Raw genomic sequence first — 26,516 nt, forward strand, 5'->3', positions numbered from 1 at the left:
GTTCACCCTAATGTAGGGAAGGCCCTTGCAGACAGCAGAGCTGGACTTGGGAATTCTGATAAGGTCTCCTTGGGTGATGGAGTCTTGTGTGTCTGTAAAGGCTCAGTAGCTTTAGAAAACCATAAGGTTGTCAACACAGAGCCATCAGATCAGTGCTGTAAAACTGCACACGAACCACAGCTCATGCTGTCCTAATACCTGTGAGGGAGGTTTAATGAGAAAGAGTAGAACACCATTTGTAAGGGAAGCAAAAAGCTATCTAATTGCAGGAAGTCCTATTAGAAGACAAAAAGAAAAAGTTATTCAGGCTGAGGAAGTATAGCAGGTGTCTCACAGTACATAAAACAGTCCCTTTCATCACAAGATCTACAACCTAACTGGGACATGCCACAAGGGAAACAAACAGGATAGACCAGGAGGGAAAAGTGACAATAATACATTACTGAGCAAAGGCCATCGCATGGTTGAATAGCTTTTATGTACATCTAAAATAAATAATACCTGCAAAGAAGTCTGACAACAGAAGTGGGTGCTCTGGAGGAAGCTGGCTGAGGGGAAGACATCCTGGCTGACAGGGGGTAGAGAAGATTTTTATATGTCAACACTTGCAACAAAAAGAACAAGAAAAACTAATTTTTCCACACCAGTGCCCTGCTGCAGGGCTATCTGTGTGGCAGGTTTCCCTGATGGCACAGCAGGGCAGTGGGCAGCCCGGGAGGACGGTGGCCTCAGAAGATGCAGATGAGCTGGAAGAAGCTGGAGAGGTTTTTTATTTCATTTCGCTAGACCACATCCTGCTTGAATTTCACTGTAATCAGAACATTTCCCAAAAGCATTTTGATCTTGCTGAACTGGCATATTCTGACCAAAAATATCTCCTTTGCCTATTTTAGTAGTAACCATGGAAGCTAGCTTTGCACAGACATTCAATTGGAGAGAATGGCGAGAGACAGCGAGGTGAACGCAGACAAGATGGGAAGTGGGGCTTCAGCAGTCTTCATGGTCAGACCAGGAAGCATTAGCGCAGACAAGGAGGAGACCTGGAATTATGTGGGACTTTAGAAGAAGGAGCTCATGGACTGCAGGGAACCCAAGGAATTCACTGCTTGGAGAAACCAGGTATAGACTGGTATGCCGGTAGTTAACTGGATTAAAAATGACAGTACTAAGAATTTTTTGTAATAACTTTGTGGTTTTTTTAAGTTTAGCAGAAACACAAACACTCATGCTACAGACCCTAGTTTATTGGGGAGGGGGAATCCCTTATGTCCAGAAGTTACAAATAACCACTCCCAAAACATCTGGCACTTACAGTATATGGAGGCAGGATGTCAGACTAGATGGACTTTCAGCCACACAATGTTCCTATATTTTCAGGCATACAGGGGGAGAGAGGCAATATTCTTAAAAATTTAGTTATATAGTATAGAGAGCAAAGGCATCAGCTCTACATGTGTCATATTCCCTGTTCAATTTATAGCAAACAGAGCATTTCTGAGATTTGCTTACTCTTAAGAAATCATTTGCAGGTCCTTAGCATATAGAACAATCCTGCAGTATGTAGTATCAGTCCTTTTCTGGACTAACAGGGGTTAGTCCTGCCCATATTTGGGTTTTAGTGCATTTTAGCAATCTACATGCTGGAAAGTATCTAGTTCATTAAAAACTGCTCCTAAAATATTATGCAAATATTTTTCTTTCAGAAATAAATTCCTCTAAGAACCTGTTCTAAACAGTTCACTTTATACGTAGACCATGATTTAATCCAGTTTGGATTTCAGATGTATCACAAAAGAAGAAAAATAATCCCTGTTGCACAGAAGTCTGCCCTGTGCCTGAGCAACATTCCCATGACTCAGCAGGGCAGGAGAAAGATGCCATGTCACGAAAAACCAGATGACGGCAGCTGGTTTGACCATGGTGGTGCTGCAGCTGCATGCAGCATCGTTTCTGCCCCAGCAAGAATTAATGCTGCTGGGAATTAATGCTGCTGGTGTCAGCCTTTGCTAACAGCAGCGTAAAAGGTAGTGATATTTAAATAAATGCTTGAAGGATGTTATCGATTCATTGATCCATTAGTGAGAAGCCATCCCCCGGCTTCAAACAGACGAGAGCGAGCCAAGCACATGGAGCTTGGCACTGGTGCAGGACTCCAGCTAAGCAAGTTTATGCACCATTGTGGTAGCAAGCATTAGAGCTGTGTTGAATAAATGGGTTCTAGCTTGCTCTTCTTCCAGAAGGGAGAGCGGTTTGGGCCCTTTTCCAGCAACCTCATAGAAACTGCAGTGCAAGTCTCCAGCAATTCCCTGCCAGAAGCCCAGCCTCGCCGCTCAGAGCTTGCTACTAGCTTGGCAGCCTGCTGCATCCACCTAGCATCTGTTCGCACCCCCACACTGCCTCTCCCTGACTCACTGCCAAGGCCTGCGATGGACGTGGGGAGGCTCCGGTCCCTTGCCGTACCGTGCCCTCCTCCTCCTGCAGCCGCGCTTCAGGTGAGCCCAGCAATTACCCAAAGGTGGCTGGAGGAATGCCTCCCACCTGCTCATCTCAGTGGGGGACAGCTGTGGGATTAGGTCCTGCTGTTCTACAGTTTAATCAGACACAGGTTTTGAAAATAAAAAGCATTAAAGATCAAAGATGTCTGCCAAGTCGAAAAAGGTAGGAGCTTCTCTGACTCTTCTTCTATGCTTCTGCTTGGAGACCCCAGACTACCCCCAACTGCAGGCCTTTCCCCTCACAAGGGTTGGCTCAGGTCTCCAGCCCCACAGAGTAAAATTTACAAGATTTAAAAAAATACATATTTCAGATAAAATATTTAGGGCACAGGAGATTTTCATATCAGTTCATAAAAGATTTGAATACTAAAATGTAAATGGTGTTTTGGGTATTATTGCAAGGCAGCCTCAGGAATGAAAATTCAAGAAAAGCGTTTCAACCTATTAAGTTCAGATGATACTCATAAAAGACTGTCTGATCTGAGAGCTGCCAAAAAGATAAGTGAAACCAAATTCAGTAGCACTGCTGCAATAACCAAAAAACTTATCTGCTTAAGTGGTGGCTAGCAGAAGCTGAGACCATACAAGTGGTAGCTGCCACTTCTGGGACAGGCTGCCAGCAGTGCCAGCCATCCCACAGCATCTCCCCGTCCTTGCATGGGAAATGCACACGGCTTTCAAGGGACTGAACTGGAAGCATCACGCATCAGGTTGCGGTTGGTTCTGACTTTATTCCCAATGCTGTGCTCAAAGTGTTTCAAGGGCATTTAGTACCCCATCAGAAAGCTACATGAAAAAACTGCTATCCCCACTGAAAACATATGGGGTTTCCAGTAGAAGCACATGTTTCCATGTCGTCCCACAGAGATTGTGTAGCCATATGGCCTGTGAAGTCCTACACGGTCTGTGTTTCCAAATGCTTCCCCTGAAAGGAGTGTGGCCAGCAGATCGAGGGAGGTTATCCTCCCCCTCTACTCTGCCCTAGTGAGGCCACATCTGGAGTACTGTGTCCAGTTTTGGACCCCAAATGCTTATAAATATCTAAAGGGTGGGTGTCAAAGGATGGGACTGGACTCTTTTCAATAGTGCCAAATGACAGGCCAAGGGGCAATGGGCACAAGTTGGAACACAGCAAGTTCCACTTAAATATGAGAAAAAACTTCTTCCCTGTGCGGGTGCCAGAGCAGTGGCACAGGCTGCCCAGGGAGGCTGTGGAGTCCCTTCCCTGGAGACATTCAAACCCTTCCTGGACGTATTCCTGTGCCCCTGCTCTGGGTGTGCCTGCTCAAGCAGGGGGGTTGGACAAGATGATCTCCAGAGGCCCCTTCCAACCCAGTCTGTGATTCTGTGAAAGGATGACTTTTGCCTTTGCACAGATGATCTATGCAAGTAGCAAGCCACCAGGATACTGAGTTGCAGCTCCAAGACACAGTATTAGGAACTTAAATGTTAGTTCTCACATCTTGCGACAGGCAGGAGGATAACCCATCTCAGCGTAGGAAGCTTCATTGTGATATGCATATAACATTGCCCCTTTTAAGACAAAGTGACTTGCCAGTATTTGGGCACAGTCTTATTCCCTGGACATCCCAGGGACAGCCAGGAGGGGACATCTTCCCCTCCCCCATCCAAGCATCCCCCTCCACCTGGCCTCCTGCCCAGGGAAGTCACGTCTCCTCTGGGTGCCTACACTGTAAACCTGTACTGCAATCGCTTCTATGTTCCTCATTGACTCCTGGCTTTTTCCAGCTGTTTTTTCTCCTCACTGTGACTCTCTGCTGTTTATCAGACACAGCTCTGGTCCAATCACTCTCCAGCCACCAGAGTTCAGTTTATATTCCAGTCTGAGCGTGCTCCTCCAATCTGGGCTATAGCTTCTATTGTTTCAGCTATCACTAAACCAAAGGGTGTGTATTTGCTTCCTCTCCTGACCTCAGCGAAATGCTGCCAGCAAACCCATCAGCCTACAGATCAAAACAACATCTAGCCATCACATACAGGAATGTTCTGGCCAGCCTGAGGAAGTCCATCTTCCCCCTTTTCATAAGTTGTTCTGAACTAATGCACACCCAGAGACAACTCCTGGATGCAAACTTTTCCATGTCCTACACCAGCTGGCCAATACCACAAGTGTTTTTAAAATCCTCCCCAGTGCTCTTCATTCAACATGGCATTCAGTGTTATAAAACAGAGGACGCACCCTGAAAAAGCGTAGGTCTCTGCAGGAAAAAGCAGCATGATTTTCTTGCCTGTGAATACCCACTGTAATGTGGGTACTCGTAGGATCATAGAATGTGTCAAGTTGGAAGGGACCCATAAAGATCATCAGGTCCAGCTCCCTGCTCCTTGCAGGACTAACTAAAACTAAGCTATATGACTAAGAGTGTTGCCCAGATGCTCCTTGAGCTCGGATAGGCTTGCTGCCGTTACCACTTCCCCAGGGACCCTGTTCCAGTGATCAACCACCCTCTCAGTGAATGAGATGTCCCATCCAAACTTCCCCTGACGCAGACTTGGAGGCAAGCAAAGCTAATACTAATACTAATAAAAGGAGTGCCACCACCCATTTCTCTGCTGAGTAGATCATGCGCATACCGTCAACAGGATTCATTTAAATTATGGGTTAACTGGACTCAGTTCACCTGTAGAAGATTAGCAAGCACTCAAGTGACTCTTTCTTTGGAAGCAAAGCTGCCTCCAGTAGGTGAGCAAAGATTATTCTGAATAGTAACAAAACTGAAGAGCTACAGACCAGATTTTCAGTAGTGCAGATCCTACCTATTTCCCACCAAACTCCACAGGGGTCTGGGCATACCCAGCATAAATAAAAAACTTAACCCAGATGTTTGAGAGGGGGAGTGCAGACCTAAAATGTATGGAACCTAAAACCAAACAGATGCAGGAGACATCCAGCGTGAAGATTCAAGTTGCAGACAAGCTGTCTCAAGGGAGTCCGTGGCAGATGTGAATGGCACTAGGGAATACTTACTTTGTTTCATCCCTAAACATTTAATTGACAGATTTCTGCATAGCCAGAAAGAGCACTTTTGGGTCCCCGTGTTCTAAGCAAATCTTCAATTGCTTAGAAGGTTGGAATTTTTTGGTTATATAAAACAGCTTTAATGAACGTAGGACCAGAGACTTTCTAAACAAAGCAACAAGGAACAACCATCTGATTGCAGAGAAACAAGACTAAACAATTTACAAAAAACCAAGCCAGTTCACAACACAGTATCTCGTTCTCTTTAATAAAAGTGGCCAGTGTTTTTCATTTGCTATGCAAACAGAAAGCAATGGTGCATTTCCCAAGGTGGGCACTCTTGTGCAACCATTTCCTAGAGGCAATCGGCCAACTCCAAAGGATGTGGGAAGTCAGTTCTCTTCTCCCCCACCTCACTTACCTTACTGTAAAAGGGTCTTGTAAAAACTACCTGGACTGGCTTTAGCTCCTATTTAACCGTAGATTTAAAAAGAGCTCAACAGCCTGATCCACAAACCTTCCCTGCCAAGGGCAGAACAAGTATGACTGCTTCTTGTCAGCATCTCACTAGCCATATAAATGAAAATATTCTTCTCTGCTAATATACTGCAACTTTAGCCTAACAGTGATGGCTTGCATGCTTGAACATACTGTTTGCACTGACTCTTCCCCCATACTGTCTTTAATGCCCCGTAGCAATATCCCGGTGGCTGAAGCCACTCAAGCAGACCAAAAATGCATCACGGGCAGCAGTCTAAAATAGTCATTCCTAATGCTGTGATTTTCTTCATTTGCAACATCTTTCCTCTCTGCACGCTATGCTTCATGACAACTGGACAGGCAGATTATATTAAAGCTCATGCATACCTTTTCAAATTATTTCTCATCAAGCCTCAGCGGGAACTAATTGAAGATTAAACTTAATAATTCCTTGAGGCCTCTTATGGGGTGTTTTATCACTTTTTGTGAATACATTATGGAGAACTTCAGTGAAGTGCTGATCTGGTAGGACCACTGAACACACGAACTGGAGTGGCTGGACAACTCAAAACACATCTGGGAAGTGATGACTTGGGATATCCCTAATAAATGGGATAAGACAGACCCTCATCCATTTCTCTGGGCTGTGAAAACCAGTCTAGCAAAATCACGATAGTAAACATTTTTCCAAAATATCATCCCGCCTTTCTGAAAAAAAGGGGCAAGTCTGACAAGAGCTGATGGACGTTACATGAAATATTCCTGACAAACTCTCTGATCTTCTCAGCCTCCTGAAATCTGCCGAATACCACAACACCCAGTGAAAACTCAGCTACCGTAACTCTTGTTGATCCCTACTTTAACCTGTTTCCACAATAACCAAATCCTTTCATCAACCAATCTGCAGCTCCATTCCTGACCTCTGATCCACACAGTGCCTCTCTGGGTATTGTACGTGGCTATCAGATAACGACAACTGACGTCCAGACTTCCACCAGCCGCTGGGTAAAAACTGTGATGCTGGGTCATGGCAGACCCCCAGACAAAAAAAAATTAACATGCTTTTTCTGCAGTGCCTTGCAGGGTTAAGGAGTCATTTAACCAGAGATGAAAGTTGAAAGAAAGGTCTAAAAAGTTTTTGAAGCAACAGAAAATATCCCCGGGAATGTCAGAACCAGACACTTCACTCAGTAATAAAATTCATGGTCCCAAAAGCAGGATCAGATATATCTTTACTAGTGTTTACTTAGACAGAAATACATATTATCAGGTTCTCCTGCTGTAAAGGTGAAAGGGAATCCTGAACACTGGTCGCCATAACTATTGGGAATATTTTGGGAGTATTTTATACGACTCATTATTGTAAATGTTTTAGAAACATTATTGTGCTCTATTCTACTCTGCCTCCCTATGTTGTTTTCATCTTACAAACGAGAACTCCTTCAGGCAGGCATCACATGCAAGTTCCTGTCTAAGCATTTAAATTATTACAGGTGGTGTGAGTTATCAGTCAAACTTTCTGGAATGACTCTCACTTTTAAGATAATTTAGATGCTTCCCACTACTTTTGACATGCTACAGTATGGGAAATTGTAAGTAAGATCAGCTTTGTTTAAAATTATTAACATTATATGATTGCAGTGCACTCAGAAATTGTCAAAAATTAACTCACTCTCATTCCCAGATGCTCAATTCTGTGTGAAACCACAGTAAAACAGTAAGTAAATACTGTGAATAAGGTTTTTGTTTTCATATGACTGTGTTATTTATTGTCAGAGAGCCAACACTGGTGTTGCTGCCTATTTTATTTATACACACACATATATATATGTACGCACATGATTTTATATCTTTTTATATATGTGTGTGTACATAAATATATTTGCACATATACACACGCACGCATTATTTTATCTAGCTGATTTCTAATAGCAATTATTCCATCATAAGTCTTGGAAGAGGAGAGGAAGGGGCAGCTGAAGGAAGACCAGACTATCACCTCACAGGAGAGCCCAGGGAAATCTCACTTACGTGCAGAATAATCCTCAGGAAGCGAAAAAGCATTGTATGTTCCCTCCAAAAATTTGAAAATGCATTGTATGTCCCTACAGACCCTGCACGGTCTCAGGACAAATCTGAGACTGCTAAAAATCAAAAACACGCTTGGATGCCACAAGCTGTTTTTCTGTGTGCTGTCGTTTTATACAAAGATTACCAAAAAGAGAAATTATTTTGTCTTTCTTTAAGCAATAGTCTCATCCAAAAATTCCGCATGTAAAAGCTTGGGGAGACAATGAGGCTGACTGCCAGTCTAATACAGGGTTGTAAGAAAGCATGTCCACCATGAGACACAAAAAGTTGTTAGACTCAAAATCATGAGGAAATGTTAAAAGCCAACAAATTTTAAAATACACCCCTCCCAGTCTACTAGCAAACATCTCTGAAATGGTCCAGTCACACAGTATCAGGAAAAAGCAAATGGGTTCAAGGACAAAGTACTGATCAGTTACACCCTATAAAAACCCAAATGAGCAATCACCACACCAAGCAGCTGTTATAATGTGGACTCCTCTATCCACAAGGTATAAACCTGTGAAACAGCTCCTTACAGGGGACTGAAACAGTGACCAACTTGACAACCTCTGGCTGAAGAGAAGACGACACAGCAACTTCTCCACACTCAGAAACTGCGGCCCTGAAACCCTCAGCCCCGTTCCCTTGCCCTGCTTTTCAGAAGAGGAGCAGAAGGGAGGCACAGGCTTAATGCACAAACCTGCATTTTTACAGCTTTGGAGGTTTTATGGTGTGGAAGAAAACTTTCGGTACCTGCTGTCCTAGGAACAGAAGATCCTCCATGAGCCTTGAAGTCAACACAGGAGTCCTCGCAGCAGATCACCGACCCGGAGCAGAACTTTGTGTCTGGGGGAGAAAGGGTTTGGCAGAAACTGTGTGAGAAGGGGAGCAAGGAAACATTTCAGAGCAATTGAGGAGGAAGGTCAGCTGTGCTTAGCTAAGGTTGTCTTGTAAAGGTCTAGATGAGGTGGGTTTAGTTTAGTTTGTGAACTCTAGCTTTTCAAATACTGTGGACAAATATATTCCCCATGCTATGTAGTTCCATCATAAATTACTTGAATTGGCCCATAAACCTTCAACAGCCTCATTCCTGCATGCTCAAAGCTACTCACTTTAAGCCAAAAGAACATGACAAACATCCTCATCCTCACATCTTAACCACTGCCAGCAAAAGGTGTCTCTTTAAAGAAACATCCCAGCCTCACCCAGGCCACCAGCAGATGCAGTTTTTCCCCTACTTTTCTCTCATCTGCCAAACCCTTCCATTAGTCAGTTAGTGCTCAATGCACAGTGTGCTGTCCTTCAGAGGATCACAAATCTTTTTTAAAATATGGTGGGTCCTGAAGGTATTGTTATCTCTATTTTACACAAGGAGAAGCCAGAGATAGCAAGAGAAAAAATTTCAAAAGCTTCTAAATGACTGTGAAACTGAAGTAATTTTCAAAAGAGAATTGGATGCTCCAGAGCTGAAATCAACCTTGCACGTCCTTCAGTCACATCTCAAAATGAAACATGCTTTCAATTCACTTAAGGCAAGATCCTCAAACCATGGAAGTACCTAAAGAGTATCGCAACAGGAAGCGATTTCCAAGCCTAAGACTCAGACCTAAATGAGCCATGACTTCTTTGCTCCTCCAAGAAAATAACTGATTAGGCACCTAACAGTCAACAGGAACCCATTTTTTTCATCAAAAGAAGGTATTTGGGTACCTCAAGTTTTTCTTCCTCCATGCTGCAAATCCACCATCTTGGCTGAGCTGAACCTCTTAGCACTTACACCCGTGAAAGCCCACTTGCGTTTGGGGAGATGTGAACAGAGCTAATGCTCCTCAGCAGGGCTCTGGCTGTACGTAGCTGCTCGTCGGTACGAGGGAGCAGCTGCTCTGGCTTTCATTTAAAGATGTAGCTGGAGGAAGAGGGTGTGGTTGGGGTGGCGCAGAAATAGCACCCGCTGCCAGGGCAAGGTGGTTGCAACCTCTCCCTGTGGAGAGAGGTGCTGGGTTTGGACTCTGCCTTCAGGGCTGGTTTTGATTTTTATCCAGTGATGTTTTCATGCAAAGCAGGCAGTAAGCAGCCTTGGGAATGCTGCCAGATACCTGCTCCCCACCTCCCTTCAGGGGAGGTCCCAACCGGTAGGCCACAGTCAGGCTCCCACTTGCTTCTCTCCAGCTCTGCGAATCCTGCTCCGCACCATGGCACAACTTCAATAGGAAGGGCTGAGAGGTTGCCTACAGCCTGGGAAGGGACAGGTGGATTTGAATATCCCTTGAGAGAAGGAGGACCCAAACCCAAGTTTGACCACTTCTGAGACAAGTATTATAACCATTAAGTTGTTATATGAAAACCACCACACCAATCATTTGTATCTTAAACAGCAAGCACAAGGCTGTGAGCCGAGGCTTTGGCAACAGGGGCAGGTTTGACTCCCCTGGCCAGGTTTGGAGCTTGCAGGGTGTGGGAGCTGCTCGCAGGATGCGGCCTGAGAGCTGGCACGGGGATGGGAAAAGGGTACCCAGGAGCCTAAGCAGATACCAGTGCAGAGAGCTCAAGGGACATGTAGTGGGGAGGGAACAAGATCCTGCAAACAAGCTCTCTTGAAATCACCCAGAGATAGATCAATTCCCACCATTCGAAGTCCTGACCTATTACTTTAGGGTTAAAATGTCAAACTACAAATCTCTTTTATCACTACCAAAGTGCTTTTACCTTGAATTTTTAAGTGTTTGTTTAAGCTGAGGTTAAAAATAATCTGGGCTCCTTGACTGTAGAGCAGATCATAAAATTCTCTGTAGTCCAATAGGCTATAGAAAGTTTCTGTAGTTTTACTAACTATGTATCTCTCATCTGGCTTCCTGCACCTTCCTGCAAAAATTTAACTAGAGGGGTTTCTTAAAGGAATTTTTAAAGTACCTGTTAGCCAATGTGTGCACAATAAAGTAACAGCTAGCTCTATGTTTAATTGTTAGGAAAGAGTATGTTTTTAATTAAAGAACAAGTCTGTACATGTGTTTTTAAACCCTGTGAGCCTGATTTTCTTCGATTTTGTTGTTTCTTCCAATTCTTCAAATATGTATTTGAAAGAAGTGGAAGCACAAGTAGCACAATTTGGAAGTTGCAAATACATCTTTTGAAAAAATAAGTACATTTTAGTCTCACTGAAATATACTAACAATAAAAATCAGAGCTATGCAGTATAAAAGGGACACTGACAAAACAGGAGGTATTTAGAGGATGTATCCCTCTGAATAGGGATAGATGTGGAGGCTGAGTAAATGGAAATATTTGCAATCCATTTTAGACATTTGTCAAGATAATCTTGCAGGTAGATGTGTGCAAGAGCTACAGAATTTGTTTCAGGCCCATTCAGAAATAAAGTCTGACACAAATTCTTGATTTAGATTGCAGGCTCAACTCAGCAACATATTCATTAGTTTATCCAACAGCATTAAAAGTGAATGGCAAGCACCCCTTAACCTCCTCCCACAAAATAGAAAGTTACAGCTAAAATTCTGCATCATTCCGTGCTGGTGATTTTTAGACAGAATTTCCCACTCACCTTAACAAGGTGATAATTTAAAAATCTCTGCCAAGGAACACAACCTCCTCCCTGGACTCCCACAGCTCTGAAGACACCTGCTGGTGGAATTTGATATCCTGCACCCAGAGCATCAGAAAGTGTTTGGCAGGCTTGTGTTCAGAAAAAGTACAGAGTTGTACAGAGATGAAGTTTCTTAGAGGTTGTTTTTTGTTTTAAGAAAAAAAAGCGGATCCTGTGTTTTTATAAGTATGAGCATAAGACACAAACATGGCTTATATCCTTCCAGCCAAGCACCTGTTGGCTGTGGAATACCAGAGAGCTGTGTCTTCGCTGACTTGCTATGGTCATTTTTTCAGTATTTGCAATGGTGCGGGAGCATGACGAAGTTTAACGTTGCTTTCTTCATTTGGAGAATTATGCTGGCCAATCCTGCTTGCACTGTCACATTATTTTAATTAAATACCAAAAAAATGAATTATATCCCATGCCAATACACAGTGCAGTCCTACCAGCTTTAGTTTTAGAATCTAGCTCAGTTTTCTGCATGAATGACACTGCTGAACAGGAGGAAAAAGGTGGAGTGAGCAAGAGTAGGACAGCTATCTACTGCAGCGTAAGCAGAGCTGAACAAGCTTAATGCCTTTGAATCTGAGACCAGGCAATCCTCTGGCAGTATTTGAGAAATACACAGAAAAGCTGTATGCCATGGTGGAGGCAGTAGTAGAGGACTGAACATGGTGACGCCAGGGGTCCTTCCCAAGCCTATGTCTGAGTTCTCTCAGCACAGAAACAATTCTGTATGTATTATCATTACAACAACTTTTCTGTGTACCATTTCCACTTCTACTGTATTCAAGACAGTTATCACACTGTGCAACATTTGGGCATGTTCTGGATTTACACACGAATGTTTGGTTTTCTTTTTTTTTTAATTTTAAGTTCTCTGTAAAGACTTTAACATCCTATTTATCTCTTGAGCTCTACTGAGGATTGAGCTGATGTTTTCCAAGAACTATTCAAAATGCTACCAAGAAGTTTTCCTGAATGGTTACATCTCTGTGGATGCATAGGTATGGTTCTTTTCCCTTATGTGTTACTTTGTAGTTATCTAAACTGGGTAAGAAAGCAGAGAAGAATATTCACAGGCAGTTTTAATTTTTACTACCTTGAAAACTTTTTATATGTAAAGTTTGTCATCTCTCCTTTTTCCTAAAACTTTAGTAGATAATTTAACAGGAGAGAATATCAACAGAGACTCCTGTAGCCTGGTGACATTCCTGCAATAGGAAAACTGATGATTCAGTTCCTATCCTCTGTGTTATTACCTTTAACTAATTAGAGCCATGACTAGTTCAAAACTACAGGACTCCTCTCCCTTTTATTTCTTGAGATCTTGGGGGGGTTTGATGACCATTAGTGAGGGACCTTGGAAGCCCAGTTATACCTTATCAACTGAATCACCTCTACCCACGGGCTGCTGGGCTTCAAAGCACACAGATTTGTGACAGCTTCCTTCTACAAAATCCATGCTGACATTTACCCAATATATCATATTTACTCTGCGAATTCAAGTCTTCATTTTAGTTTCCATAAATTTGCCCAAGGAAAGTTAGATTTACCGGTGTACATAGATCCCTTTAAGCATCAGTTACATTTGCCACCTTCACTTGCCACAACAATTATTTAATTCATATCAAACAAAACCATTAACCCAACAGCTCCACATTTGGGACTCTTGGGTGGCTATCATAGCTACCACCTATTTTTATCAATAGTATTATGCGTTTTGTCTCATTGTTCTAAACCTGTTCTGCTGACACTTCAATTTAAAACAGCTCTTCACACTCTTTCAGGTACCAAACTGCTTCAGAAGAGAAGGTTCCCCGAGACCTTTTATAATGAACAGCAAAGCAAAGATTTATTTAGTCTTTTTGTGACAGCCCTATGTGTTTTGAGTGTTCTTATTACACTGCAATCACCTATCAAGCCTGCTGATGTACAGGCTTCCTACTCTTCGTATGTTTGAACGGGTTTTCTCATTGTTTCTGTGAGTTTAGGAAGTTTTTTCCTCAAAATTGATTTTACCTGCCGTGTTTAACTTGCCTTATTTAACTTGAATGTACGCTCTTTTCTATTTTCTCTGTTCAAACATGACCTCCACTTCCTGAAAGATGTCTTTTTACTTCTAACACATCTCTGCTTTTCCATTGAACAATACCAGCTTTTCAGAGAGTTCTGCTCAAGCCTCTTGATAGAAGAGTGAACACACACTTCCTTGAGCTCGTAGTACAATGTCTTCTCATGGGCCGCATGTTCTCTGCAAGTATCTTACTCTTTTAGCTGTACCTTTGAACCACAGGATTGTAAGAATCATTCTTATATTTATGTATTCCACCTCTCAGAGATATTTTTTTTTTTTTGTTTGCACAGCGACAAGAAAATTTAGTTTGTCCTGATCATTGCACATTGCTCTGGGTTAAAAACCAGTGTTGTCTTTTTCCTATTACATTCGGTTGTTTCACATCCATACATTGCTTTCCCTGTTGCCTCTCAAATCAAGGTCTCTCTCTTTCTTTTCTGATCCTATGTGTAGTGTCATTGATATTTCTCCATTTAGTTCTGCAGAGAAAGGCCCTTTCTGCCCTTGTTCTTCACTGAATACTCTCTTGATAACAAGTATCTCGAATGCAAGTCTCTTCCAAATGAAATTGCTCCATTTGCCAAGACAAGAGGAGCCTATATTTCCAAAACAGAGTCCTCTTATTTTCTCAGCCAGCTTTTTGATAAGGGGAATTTTCCAGTTTCCGGACCATGCTTCAGTCGTCACTGTGCAATAATACTAATTATGATCACAATCAACACTGCCACCTCCACATCCCTCTGAGATAAGAAATTGATTCCCTCCCCTAGCCTTACTCTTCGTTTCCCACAAGAGCACAGAAGTTCCCTGGAAAGGCAGTTTCTTCACACCTCCAGCATAGTTTGGTTGACAAGTCTAAGAAGATTTTCTTCTGTAATGTTTTCTAAAAACTGCTGTAAGGAGGATCACTGACACAGATGACTGATTTCCATCCAGGAGATTCTAGCATTGTTCCACTATCTCATGCATTTATTAGGATTTCATTTCCTTCTGGAGCCTCAAGGGAAATTTCATAATCAGCACACCTGGTATGTGTAGTATAAATTATTAAGGGGATGCCCTCTCTAATGATATATGCAGACAGGCTGTTCTGCTGTAAGAAATGGCCTAGATCATAGTCTTATTAGAAGAAAGAATTAGGGTTATGAGATCCTCTCCATTTTCAGATTCAGAAAAACCTCATGAACATTTACTGAGCCACATGGAGCCAAGGCTCTACCTGATCTATAGAGGAACCTACTCAATCAGTATGTTTATGAGTTATTTCAACATTATTCTGTCTACACTGTCAGCATAGATAGTACTTTATCACCATTTTTCTATCCCAGAATGTAATTTACTGCTTGCCTTAACAAAAATACCATGACACCAATTTCGATTACAATCACATCAAGAAAAATACTTTGTGACAAATTTGGCAATAAACCAGCTCTATAGAAACTGGTCTGATGACAAAAATACCTTGGGCAAGCCATGTTAAAAAGAACAGAGATCATGGGAAGCCCTCCATACTTAGTTTATCTATTCAACAATTTGCAAGGGCAGTATAATTATTACAGCCCAAGTTTGGTCTTTGGAGGTTTTCCCCCCAGACACTAAGAGCACTGAAGTTCTCACAAATTGGACCTTCTAAGAAGAAAGAAATATGTTATTATGGCAAATGGATAAAATAATCAACACCTCCCTTGCACTGAGGACATGCAAATCCATGTCTGATGGCTCACACTAACATGTTGGTAGCATCTGCAGAATTTTGATCTGAAAGGGTTATTTTGGGGTTTGGGTTGGAGGTTTCCCCCCCCCCCCCCCGAGGGCAAAGTACCTCCACAGCTGGACTTTCACTTAAGTGCTTTGTGTCTTTCTCCATTTTACCATCAGAACCCTTTGTTCTGAATTCTTCTTGCTGCTACCTTTGATTAATTCCCTGCCTTAATCTGTATCTAATACTTAGACTACAGACCCCTCACTTGAAATCCTTTCCCAAACCCAAACTCAAGTTTTACATTAAAGCTTCTAAAGAAGTTTTATCAGTTGAGTGTGCTTCACTTTACGCTGCCATCTGTGACTAAGGTAGAGCACAGTAAATGGCATATTTGTGACCTGGAATCCAGTTTTGCAGATAAAAGGTTAAACAGTTCATTTAAATATGCCTCTTTGATATGTAACAGAAATAGTTTCAAACACTGCAATTTGCTCACCATCATTACTCCCTTTTTCCAACACATTAATTGGATATAGGTAGTTAAATCAAGAAAATCAGCTTCTTATCAAGGGCTGTGTTCTAAATTCTGATTTTTTTTTTTACAGCTAAAAAATGCTAGTGAATAGTTTATGGCTAAAAGATTAAATCTTATATGAACAAAACCAGACATATATGCAACATTGTGTAAACATACTCCTACCCTTTCACCTTGCACAGTTACCTCAGGTCCATCTAAGTGCTTACACATAGTTTTAAAGCAATCAGATCTGAAAGATCTATGACTAATTACATCTATTGCTATTAGTGTGAGCAGGACATATTTAAATTCCATTTTTCAGTGTGTTATGAACCAAAGCATATTCATTACTAGATTTTTCTCCCTTTCTAAAAGCCTGATACTAGAATTGGATCTGACTGAGCACCTTCCTACATCTATATGTTGCCTTAAGTGGGTTCTGCTCAAGGTGCCTGGGTCCTCTCAAACCAGAGCCTTCAGTCACAGCATGATAAAACACTGCAGGATTATGGTAGTTTCCCTAAGACAAATCAGAAAGAGTCATCTTTATCTCCTAAGTTCTTTTGTATTGGTAACATGAACACCTTACCCCTCAATTTAGAAAAAGAGAAGCAAGAAGCAGTTATCAAGGTAGAGGGATGCAGGCATCCTATGATAAAGTTCAGTATTCTGTTTCAGTGCTGCCCTCTTCTTATCCTACCCAGAGCAGTGGGATGCATGAGGTCTGATTAGTTAAACCAATTTCAGAACACTCATCAAAAAGTGGGTTTCAGTTCAGAAAGTGGTAACAGGACTCTGGGTGTGTCTGGAGTGAAAAATCCACTAGTAAAGCTTCACAAGCTGAGCAATATTTTTTCCCCTCTTTGAGAGATAAATGTGTGAGTTGAAAGTCTGCACAGAACGGATTTACTTCTGTGGGACAAGCACTTGACAACTTAAGGTATTTTGTGAAACTTGAAAGACTTACCTTTCTCCATCGGCACGCTTCATTCTGCTCTAGTGGAAACTTGCACCACCACACACCCTGCTCCACTGAATCAATTAGCCTGTTCTACACAGGCACAGCTGTTTGAGCCCACTAATACTACATGTGCTGTAAGTACTCCCAAGCTGTAGGGACTAAGGGGTTAATCCAACTCACAGGCATACATTAAACTGTGCTAAGAGCATTCCACAGAAATACCATCCTGAGCTCACAGCCTAGAAGGAATAGCTAACCTGACACACGCTCTGTCCGGGCAACAGACGAATACACTTGCTTTTTAAACTCGGCATCAATAGGGCACTTTGCGGGGCACTCCCAAATGCTTGGAAACCCATGGGCATAGAAAATCAGCCATTGTATGGACAGCTGCATAAAAAAAAAAAAAAAAGAAGAAAAAAACCTGGAAAGCAGTTTATGCAGCATCAGCTGTGAAAGTTGTACTTTGCTTTAAGCAAACTCGTTTTGCGATTGTACCACCTGTCTGAAAGGCAAAATATTTCCTCATTTCTTTTAAAAGCTGCGGCTCTTCCCCCCCCCTCCCCTCTTTGCATAAGCATGCTGTTTAGGCACACACTTACAGGGGAATAAAGAACCCACAGTTGTAAGTATCCCAGATATTGATCTCTATCAGGCTATATAAACCAGCAGTTTTAGCAGTCTCTCAGGAGTTTGCCGTAAAAGCAATTGGAACTGCAATTAACAACAGCACATCTTAGGATAGGGAAAGGTTTCTAACTAGAAGCTAATTAGGAGGGCAAACACTGAAGCTTGTTAGCTGAGATGCTAATGAGAATTATACTTGAGTGGCAGCAGACTAGCTATTCAGAGTTAATTAGAAACCTCAGCTGATAGTATATTGCTCTTAAGAGCTTTCAAAACAAACAACTGGAAAAACTGTCCTGCAGCTAAGGATCCAGCATGCCATGTTGGGTAATTCATGGGCACAGGGAACAGCGGGAAAATTACACTCAGGCATAAGAGTAGTTTAACAGCATGTGGAAAAGGTAGAGAGGAGGTTTTCAGGGGGTGCATGCCCTCCTGGATTTTCTGCAACACTTCTTTCCACTGGTGACAAACCTGGTACTGCATTATACGCTGCCATTTACACTGCGCGGCGAGAACAGCGTCCAGTTGCACAAAAGGGTCATCTGGAGGGCTGCCGCATGCCCCAAGCATCGACATCAGTCTTGTGCAGAAGCAGGACGAGGACCTGCGTGGTTCAACAGCCCCTGACAGCCTTCCTATCCCACCCCCCAGCCTCTCCCATCCCAGCCCTCAGCCAGGGAACGCTGCTGGTGTCAGCTGTACCAGGGCGAAGCAGCAGCTGTGTGCAAGTTGCTCTCACCATGCCTCTGCCTTCCCGGGGCATGGGAAGGTTCTACTCTCTCCCTCTCTTTGTGCAGTGAGGAGCCAAAGAATAAATCGAGGCGCTTCGAGGGGAAAATCTGTTAAACGTAACATAGCTGCAATGGGGATCGTGAAGTGTGGCCTTACCTGGGCTGAGTTGCATGGCTGATTCCTGCTCTGAGCAGAGCCAGAGAGGCAAAGCAGAGGGGCTGTGTGTTTAAATGTTTCCTCTCTGCCTGATTGGAAGCGCAAGAGCCAGTCAGGGGCAGGGAAGAGGCTGCTAAACTCAAAGTAGGTTGCTTGTTTCAGGAAAAGATTGGATACTGGAGAACCTGCAGACTGGTTCACAGCACATTTGAACACACAAAAAATGTGTCACAGGGGATAGAAACACTCCCAACGAATCAAGGGGATTTTCAGTTTTGCCAAGGCCCTGTTTGCATTAAAACTTGCAGCGTTTTAAGCAAAACCTGGTTTTAATTCTATTTATTGAAACCAATCGAAAACCCATGTGGATACTCTTAAACAGATTCAGCTTGCCAGAAGAAAAACCCAATGCAATGCAGATTTCAATTAAAGCATACAGAAGAGCACCCACAGTTTTACACCAGTGTAACTAAATAGATATCAAAGTTTAACTTTAGCTAAACATATGTGACTTTTAATGCAGATGTGACCTAGCAGTCACTGGTTGATGGCATGCAAGAGGACTGGGACTGCTGCATAGTGGAACTTCCCTACAAGAGTCCTGGTAGTGAATATGTGTAAATACACCCTTCACACAAGCTTTTCAGCATCTGCAGTGTAAAGTGTTTGAAAGGACAAAGAATTAAGAGTAGATGCTAACACTGGCAACTATAATCCATAGACCCATCCATTTCCTAAAGCAAAAAAGATTCCCAGTTCGTAAGCAATATTCTGAAGAGACAAATTTACTTCACTAAAGCTTTGGGAACCATCGTTTTCACCTGATGTTTTGAAGCAAGAGCCCTGGATTGTGGTTATTCAGGTTTAACAGGACTCAAATGCTGACTGGAGCTAGAGGCAAAATTCCCCGAACACCAAAGTGATGTAGCTCTGGGCTTGACCACGCAGCAGCTCACTGGAGAATCCTCCCAGCCACATGGCTCGGCTCAGCAGATGGCAGTCCACTCACTGGTGGCCAGGACAGGATTGTGGGTTTGACAAAGCCATTTCACAAATCTAAACTCACCTGTGGCTGGTAGCTGCGAATCCCAAGCTGGCTGGGAGCACCAGCTGGGGGTCCCCTCGCTCAGCAGCTTGCACAGCCGCTCTGTGCTCAGCGCAAAGTGTAATAAGCCAATTGGCAACAGAAACAAGGCTAAATAAAAGGAACAGAAAACATTTAAATGCAAGTAACTTGTATCAATGCCGCAGGGAAGATTTACTAGTGGAGAACTAAGGGTATAGATAGTGATACCTCTCAGACAGTCCTAGCAAACTACTCTCAAGCTGGTGCAGGTCCTAGACACAATCTTGCCAGCACAGCACAGAGATGAAAGGCAGCTGCCTTCCTCTTCTTCTCAGGGCTTATTGCCTCCATGCTCCCAGCGCTTAGTACTTCTCATAGAATTTCCCCCTATCACAGGCTTTCATGGAAGCAACCTTCCCAGAGCTGCAGCCCCAGCTAGAAGCAATCCGGGGCAAGGCTCTAGGTGTTTCCAGGGTTTGTATTGCTGACAGCAAGCAGGTACAGCCATAGGCCCAGGTGGGCAGAGCTCAGATTTGGCCACAGACACATTTGTGTCTGTCCTCTATCCATTCCAGGCGCTGGGACACTGGTATCAGACGAAGCATCATCTGGAGAATATGATAACTGCAAGGACTGCTGCACAGTAGTTCCAGTGCCCAAGCTGAAAAGTATGTACCGGTACTTAAAAGGTCAGTTTAACTAGGACTGAGCCGTTCTTACAGTTGGCAGGCCATGTTTTTTCTCTGCTTGAGCATATTGATGCTTACCTTGCTTCGGACCAGTGATAGAGCCCTTACTGACAGCAGAGGACCACAGCAGCACCTGCCCCTTCAGTGCTGCAACTGAGCAAATGTACCCTGTCCACCAGAAGCCTTATCAGCCTGGGCACGGTCAGCTTTAAAGCTAGGATTGGAAGGCACCCACCCGTGCTGCCAGGGGCTGCGTTCATCCTTCTCGAGTGCCCCTCAAGCCTTTCTGCCTGCCACTGCATATTGGCTCATCATGTGCAGTCAGGTCTAGAAGGGAATACAAGGGTCACCCATTTCTGTGAAACAAAAGGCACCTGAAAATGCTCACTAAACTTTGCTTTCACCAGATTACCTTCAGCCTTTGGCTTCTGTACTTTCTCAAACACTTCTTCAGCTTCTCAAACCCTTTTATCAGGACTAATACCTCATGCCCAGTAGACACAGCTGGACAGCAGAGCTCTGCATTTGGCCATGGCACAAGTTAAGTTAGACAAGCCATTCCCAGCATAGCTCAGCATTCCACTTCCTCCGTCCCTCCCATCTCCCAGGCAGGCGTTTTGGTGAGGCGCCATGGTGAGCACGTTTAACATGCTGTGCTGACACCTCACGGTACTGTATTTATTTTTTGGGGAAAAAAAAATAAATCAAAGATGTGGGACTAAAACTATCATTGGCTCATGCCAATGCATATATAGCCATATATATGAGCCATATGCATATATAAGCCAATGGTAGTATGTTATACTATGCCATAATATGATACTATTGGGATGCCTATAGTGAAAATCCAATGGTAGTGGTTTGGGTTTGTTTGTTTGTTTGTTTGTTTTTTAAAAAAACATAAATCAGTCCCCACCATATCATCAGAAACTCTCCTGGTGGGAACCACAGACGGAAGTGCGATATTTGCCCCGCAGCGCTCAGGACATACCCCCCCAGCTCTGAGCACTCTGCTTCCCAGAGCAGGGAGTCTTCTGCCCATGTCTTTCAGCCTCTGGGGAAACTATAGCAAAACTGGGTTCTCTGAACACTTTTTGCTGCCTTGCTGAGCAATCTTTCTCCTCAGACATCTCCAAACACAGCAATCATTTTTCTTCCATTGATTTGGTAGGGTGACATAGTCTTTTGAACATCCCAGCAAGCGCATGCTCCAACTGTAACTTTCCCAGTTTATAATATGTACGTGGTTCCCATCTTTCCTCTGCAGGGATAAACGTACGACTCTAACCCTGAATTTAATCTATTTACCTTCTCCTGCCTGTGAGTCTCTCTCAGTACTGCTACCTTCACACTGGCTTGCACACAGCATCCAACTCTACAAGAACCCAATTTTCCTTTCAGGCTGATGACCTCCCACTGCAGCAGCATCGGCTCCCCCTGAGAAGGAGTCCTCCATGCCGGCCCTCCTCTCCCAGCCCACACTGCACAGCTGCAGCAAAATGACACAATCTGTCACAGATTTTACCTCTTTTTCTCCCCCCAGAACTAAGCTGCTGCTTAGCTTGCATTACAGCTCCCCAGGGATCAGCATTTTAGCTCTGCAGGACATACTACCCCAGGTCTCCATCTTGTAATGGTTTTTAATGTTTTATCATGCTCAGAGCACTGCCTGCTGTCTCTTAAGTTTTCATATGCACTGGGGAATTTCCTTTGCTTGGCAAATATTTGTGGGATTACCAAGGATTATTTCTGGGTTTTCCAATAATGGGGTTTCTAGTAATGTCTCTGAATTTACTGATTTTTTTCTAATTCGCAGTCTGATCTCTCATAACTGAGATAATGCCCCAAAATTGCAACACTGCACCTTTAATCTTGGATCACTCACCCGTCCTCTTTTTCTTCAGGGAAGAAAAGAGAAAAAAAAAGGTAATATCAGGAGAAGTAGTCTCTTCTTTGTTGAAGCCTTTGGCCTCGGGTCAAGGCGGCTTTTGATGGGAAAGCCCTGCAGTTCCCTGGAGAACTTGCATAAAACCCCACTCTCTGCTGCTACCTTCACCTCTGTGCCCTCCAAAGGTAGCGGCTCTATTACAGTTTTTCTTTGCTGCTTCCTTCCCTCTGCATTTATTTTTTGGTGACCAAGTACAGTTATTGCATCCCATGGGAGATGACCAAAGGAACTTTCAACCTAAAGGAACTAGTGAATCCATGATGCTATTTTCCCTGTTATACTGATTATTTTGATTTGTTTTGTTTAGACATGTATTATTAAAACTATTTGTCCACAGTTTAATATGGGTAGGTTTCTACTTTCACCTGCATTAAGTAATCCTGTGTTTTCTGCATGACCTGTAAGCCCAGCATGCTTGATTTCCAAAACACCTTGTATGCCATTTACTTTATCCTTACCATACTACAGTCACGTTGTCATTCAATTTTCATTTGGCTTGGCTTGCTGCAAGTTTTTCTTCTCTCACATCAGGTAGGCCCACATGCTCACCACTGCATCCCTGCCAGCTGCTGTTTGTGGGAGGAGTGCTGGTCTCCCTGAGCACACAGTGCTGCTCTGCGCTTCACAAATCATTTTTGCTGCTTTGCACTAGTCATACATGTAAAATCTCATTCTCTAAGTCATCACTTGTGTCTCAGCACAGTGCTTTCCATCTCCCTGCATTCCCTCTTCTCTGCTGGCTCTTCTCATTGCATTTTATCTCCTCCCCTCTGCTTCTTTGCGTCTTATCTGCACAAACACAGGTGAACATGTCAAAGTGCTTTTCCTTATGTCTCTGACCTAGTTCATAAATTTTCTTTGCTTGCCTACTCCCTTTCCAGAAGTTTTACATATGTCCTGCAGGCTGTGGGAGATGGACAGGAACATCTATGCATTATATTACGGGCAGAAGAAAGTTTGCTGTGCCCATACCCCACCAAAACAGCAAACAACTGCGTTAGTACAATGCTGGGACAGAGCTAACACGCCCTGCCCTGCGCTGGGACTTTTTATCCTCGGCTTGATCCTACAAGAAGGGCAGTACTTGCAGTGATGACTGGGCTCACATCTGCCCAGGTTGTGCTTGTACAAACACCACCAGCACAGATCACAGATGCTAGTGAGCTAACAAGAAGTTCAAATACCCTCCAGCATTTTCACTCAATTTTTCACTCCTATTAATGGCTGCTGAGTTAATCTTTGAAGATTTGTGAACATCAGCCATCTTGCACAGCTTGGCCATGTAACTTATTTTTCCTGATTTTTGGTAATACTTATCAATACTTTGCCTATCAAACCTCATTAGAGAATTTTTTTTCCTTCATTTTTCAGAAATAGGATTTTAACTTAGCTTGGCAAGTCTGTTCCTGCTCCCATCCTAATCCTGCTAGAGAATGTGCATTGCTCATTACCCTTAATAATGCAGCTACTCTTTTCTTGCTTTTCCTTTTTCTGCACGTCTGGCAGTTTTGTAGCTTTCCTCCTGTGAGCTGAATAAACCTCAGTTTCTGTACCGGTTTCTTTTCCTACAAGTCCAGCTGAGGCAGAAGCCTCGGAGCCCTCACCGTGCCCTCCATTCACAAAGCAATTCTTAATTTCTGGTTGCACCCACTTGCCACAACCACCTCACATCTGCCACCAGCTGCAAGCATAAGAAGGTACCTGCTGGAGAACAGCTCCTCAGTTTTATTCCTTTGACTCTCCTCAACCACATCCTGAAAGGCGACTACTCTGTCTCCAGCACATAATCCTGTTGCAGCACTCCCTGTCAGAGTACTGTCATAAAACATCTACCTTTCACCAGCAAGATACCACATATTGCAAAAAACCACAGTGAAGTATGTACGTGGATATCCCCCAGAATGAAAGGCTCTGTGTGCATTTCATAATGAAACACCCATTTCATGCTTAGAACCAGACGAAAGGACAGATAACAGCAACTGGTAACAGCTCAGATATTGCTGCTTCAGCCCGCTAAGACTGTGTTTTTTTCCCCTACTATTCTAATTATAAGTCTATATTTCAAATAAAAACATTTCACAAGGAGTTTTATAATTGGGAAAGCTTTCATGCCGCATCTGAAAGGGCTCCGTGAAACAGGTTAAAAAAGAAAACGTCAAGGAAGACATTAGGACTGTACCTCGTTCTTTCATCAGTATATATAGTTCATGATGCACATCAGGTGCCACAGGAACTGCTGTTCAAGGTTAAAGCAAGGTCCCTATGAAAGGGACAATTACTCTCTAGTGACAGAAAAGGAGAAGAAAGTCAAAGCTAAACAGTGTGAGAGGAAAGGCAGGAGTGCTCAAAGTTAAGTGAAAAAGCTACAAAAGCCTTTACCTTGGGAAGAGATCACTTCAGAACCTGGCTGTGAATTCAGGTTTTTATCTGCCAATAGCCCCCTGACAGCCTCTCCCTCCCCACGCCTGAAAGGCAGCGGCTGCAGCGGCTCGAAGGAGCGCCAGCGCGGAGCAGACCTCGGATGAGAAGTCTGCGTGGCTGGTAGGTGCCGTGGGTAGCAGCAGGACATACAGCTCAGCTTTACCGAGGGGGCCGTGCTTGGACTGTGCTGGGGCGCTGGGTTTCATTTCAAGTTAGTATTTAAAAAAGCCTGGTTTCAGCATCCTTTTTAGGTACTAAGAGCATAATAAAAGCACGTTTTTGAAAGGAAAATGAGAGCCAAAGCTCATGTCCAATATAGCGCCAAATTGGGTGGAAAAGGGATGACTCTGCAAAATTATTCAAATATCAGTTTGTTCAGAGTTGACATAAAAACGTATTTGAAGGCTCATAACAGCCTTACTTTTTTTTTTTTCTCCTTTTTTATTTATTTTGACATCCCCTGATTTGCACTGCAGTTAGTCTCCAGAATCTTTTTACAGAACAAAAATCCTCACACGATGGAAGACCAGAAGAAAAGATGATTGTGACCAGAGGAAAAAGACGTCTCATCGCACTGTCCAGCAGCACTAGGTCAGCACACACATGAACGCTTACGCTGCCTCCTGGATGCTTGATAGCTTTTGGTCATGGGACACATAGCAAAACTTTCAGCTTAGGCATGAATTTAGGTGTAGTCATAAAACTGTCATATATTTTACTTTATGCAAGTTCCAGAAAACCTCTTGCATCAGAACATTCCCCTGAAAAAATAATTCTTTAAATTCTCTTTCACTAATGCTGTTGCCTTGTGTTGTTCTTTGTCCGTAACAAAAAGAGCTCACAGATCTAGATGTGCCAGCAAACATTCCCTCCTAGAACAAACCCCTCACAGCAGTTTAGCATTTATGTTTCTCAAAAAGATAAGCTGGATCAGGAAAGAAGAAGAAAAAAAAAAAAAAGCGCTCTATATCTACCGAGAAGTGTTCTAGTAGGCACAGCTATACATTGATTAGATGCATGATTCTCCCACCACCTCCTCTTCCAGCTGACAAAGCTGAACTGACCAAATTTAAGTGCAGCTCTGCATATTTGAGTGATGTCTAGGGACAACACTTAGCACGAAGGGGCCTGGGCGTTCTTCATGCCACCACTGTACGACTGCCTGTATCACTGGCCAAGATACACTCGCTGCAGAGGTGGAAATACACAAGTCAAAAAGCAGAACTCTAGGGAAATGAGATTACTTCAATTTTGAAACAAAAAGGAACAAAGTATTGGAAGGGGCTTCCTAGATTCCCAAACTTTCATTCTCCGGCAAGCGCAAAGGAACCAGATGTTACTGCGTCAGAAGAAAAGTCCAGGCCCGGTGCCTTATCTCTAACAAAGGCTGAGAGTGGTCATCTGGGGACGTGAGCGGAACAAGCATGTCAGAGAACTTCCCAGAGCATCCTCTCAGCCTTCAACTGTTCACAGATCAGGGACTTTCCAAGAGAGAAGTGCTTTCTCTGTATTTAATAATTCTCAATACTGCATGCTTTGATCTTGTCTAGTCTGCTTCTGAAGCCATCTAAACACCTAGCATCCAAACACCCATAGTTTTGGAAAGGACTTCTACAGCTTAACTACCTGCTAAGTGAAAAAACATCTTTTGCTTGATTTCAGCATGGTTCCCCCATACTTCATATGGTACTCCCTTCAGATTTACAAACACTGATTTAGATGCCCAGTTGCAGACGTCCTGTCTGCGTGAAGGGGTGGGCTTAGGAAAGCAAAATCCCACCTGGTGTTCAAACTGGTGAGGGACACAAAGGTCAAGAAGGGCTTGTGGAAGTATATGAGCAGCAGAAAGCAGGCAAGGGGAAGTGTGGTCTCAGTGCTGATTCACAGGTGCAGAGGGAACTGGCCATGTCACTGAGAGGCTGCGGCGATCAGGGGAGGTTCCCAAGGACTGGAAGCAAGCATCACTTCTATCTTGAAAGAGGAGGATG

At 43.3% G+C, this 26,516-nt stretch overlaps 1 protein-coding gene across 1 annotated transcript in view; it reads right to left on the reverse strand.

The window, feature by feature from the left end:
• Positions 1-18,434, reverse strand: part of MSANTD1 (Myb/SANT DNA binding domain containing 1) — a 44,189-nt gene extending 25,755 nt beyond the window's left edge. Inside the window, exons 1-2 of the mRNA XM_075092469.1 lie at positions 18,405-18,434; positions 8,782-8,874 (exon numbers count right to left, since the gene is read on the reverse strand). Of these exons, the coding sequence (XP_074948570.1) occupies positions 8,782-8,874; positions 18,405-18,420 (109 nt within the window). The 5' untranslated portion in view covers positions 18,421-18,434. The remainder of the gene's footprint in view (positions 1-8,781; positions 8,875-18,404) is intronic.
• Positions 18,435-26,516: the final 8,082 nt, after the last annotated feature.

The sequence above is a fragment of the Phalacrocorax aristotelis genome, chromosome 4 (assembly GCF_949628215.1).
Source record: "Phalacrocorax aristotelis chromosome 4, bGulAri2.1, whole genome shotgun sequence".
Lineage (NCBI taxonomy): Eukaryota > Metazoa > Chordata > Aves > Suliformes > Phalacrocoracidae > Phalacrocorax > Phalacrocorax aristotelis.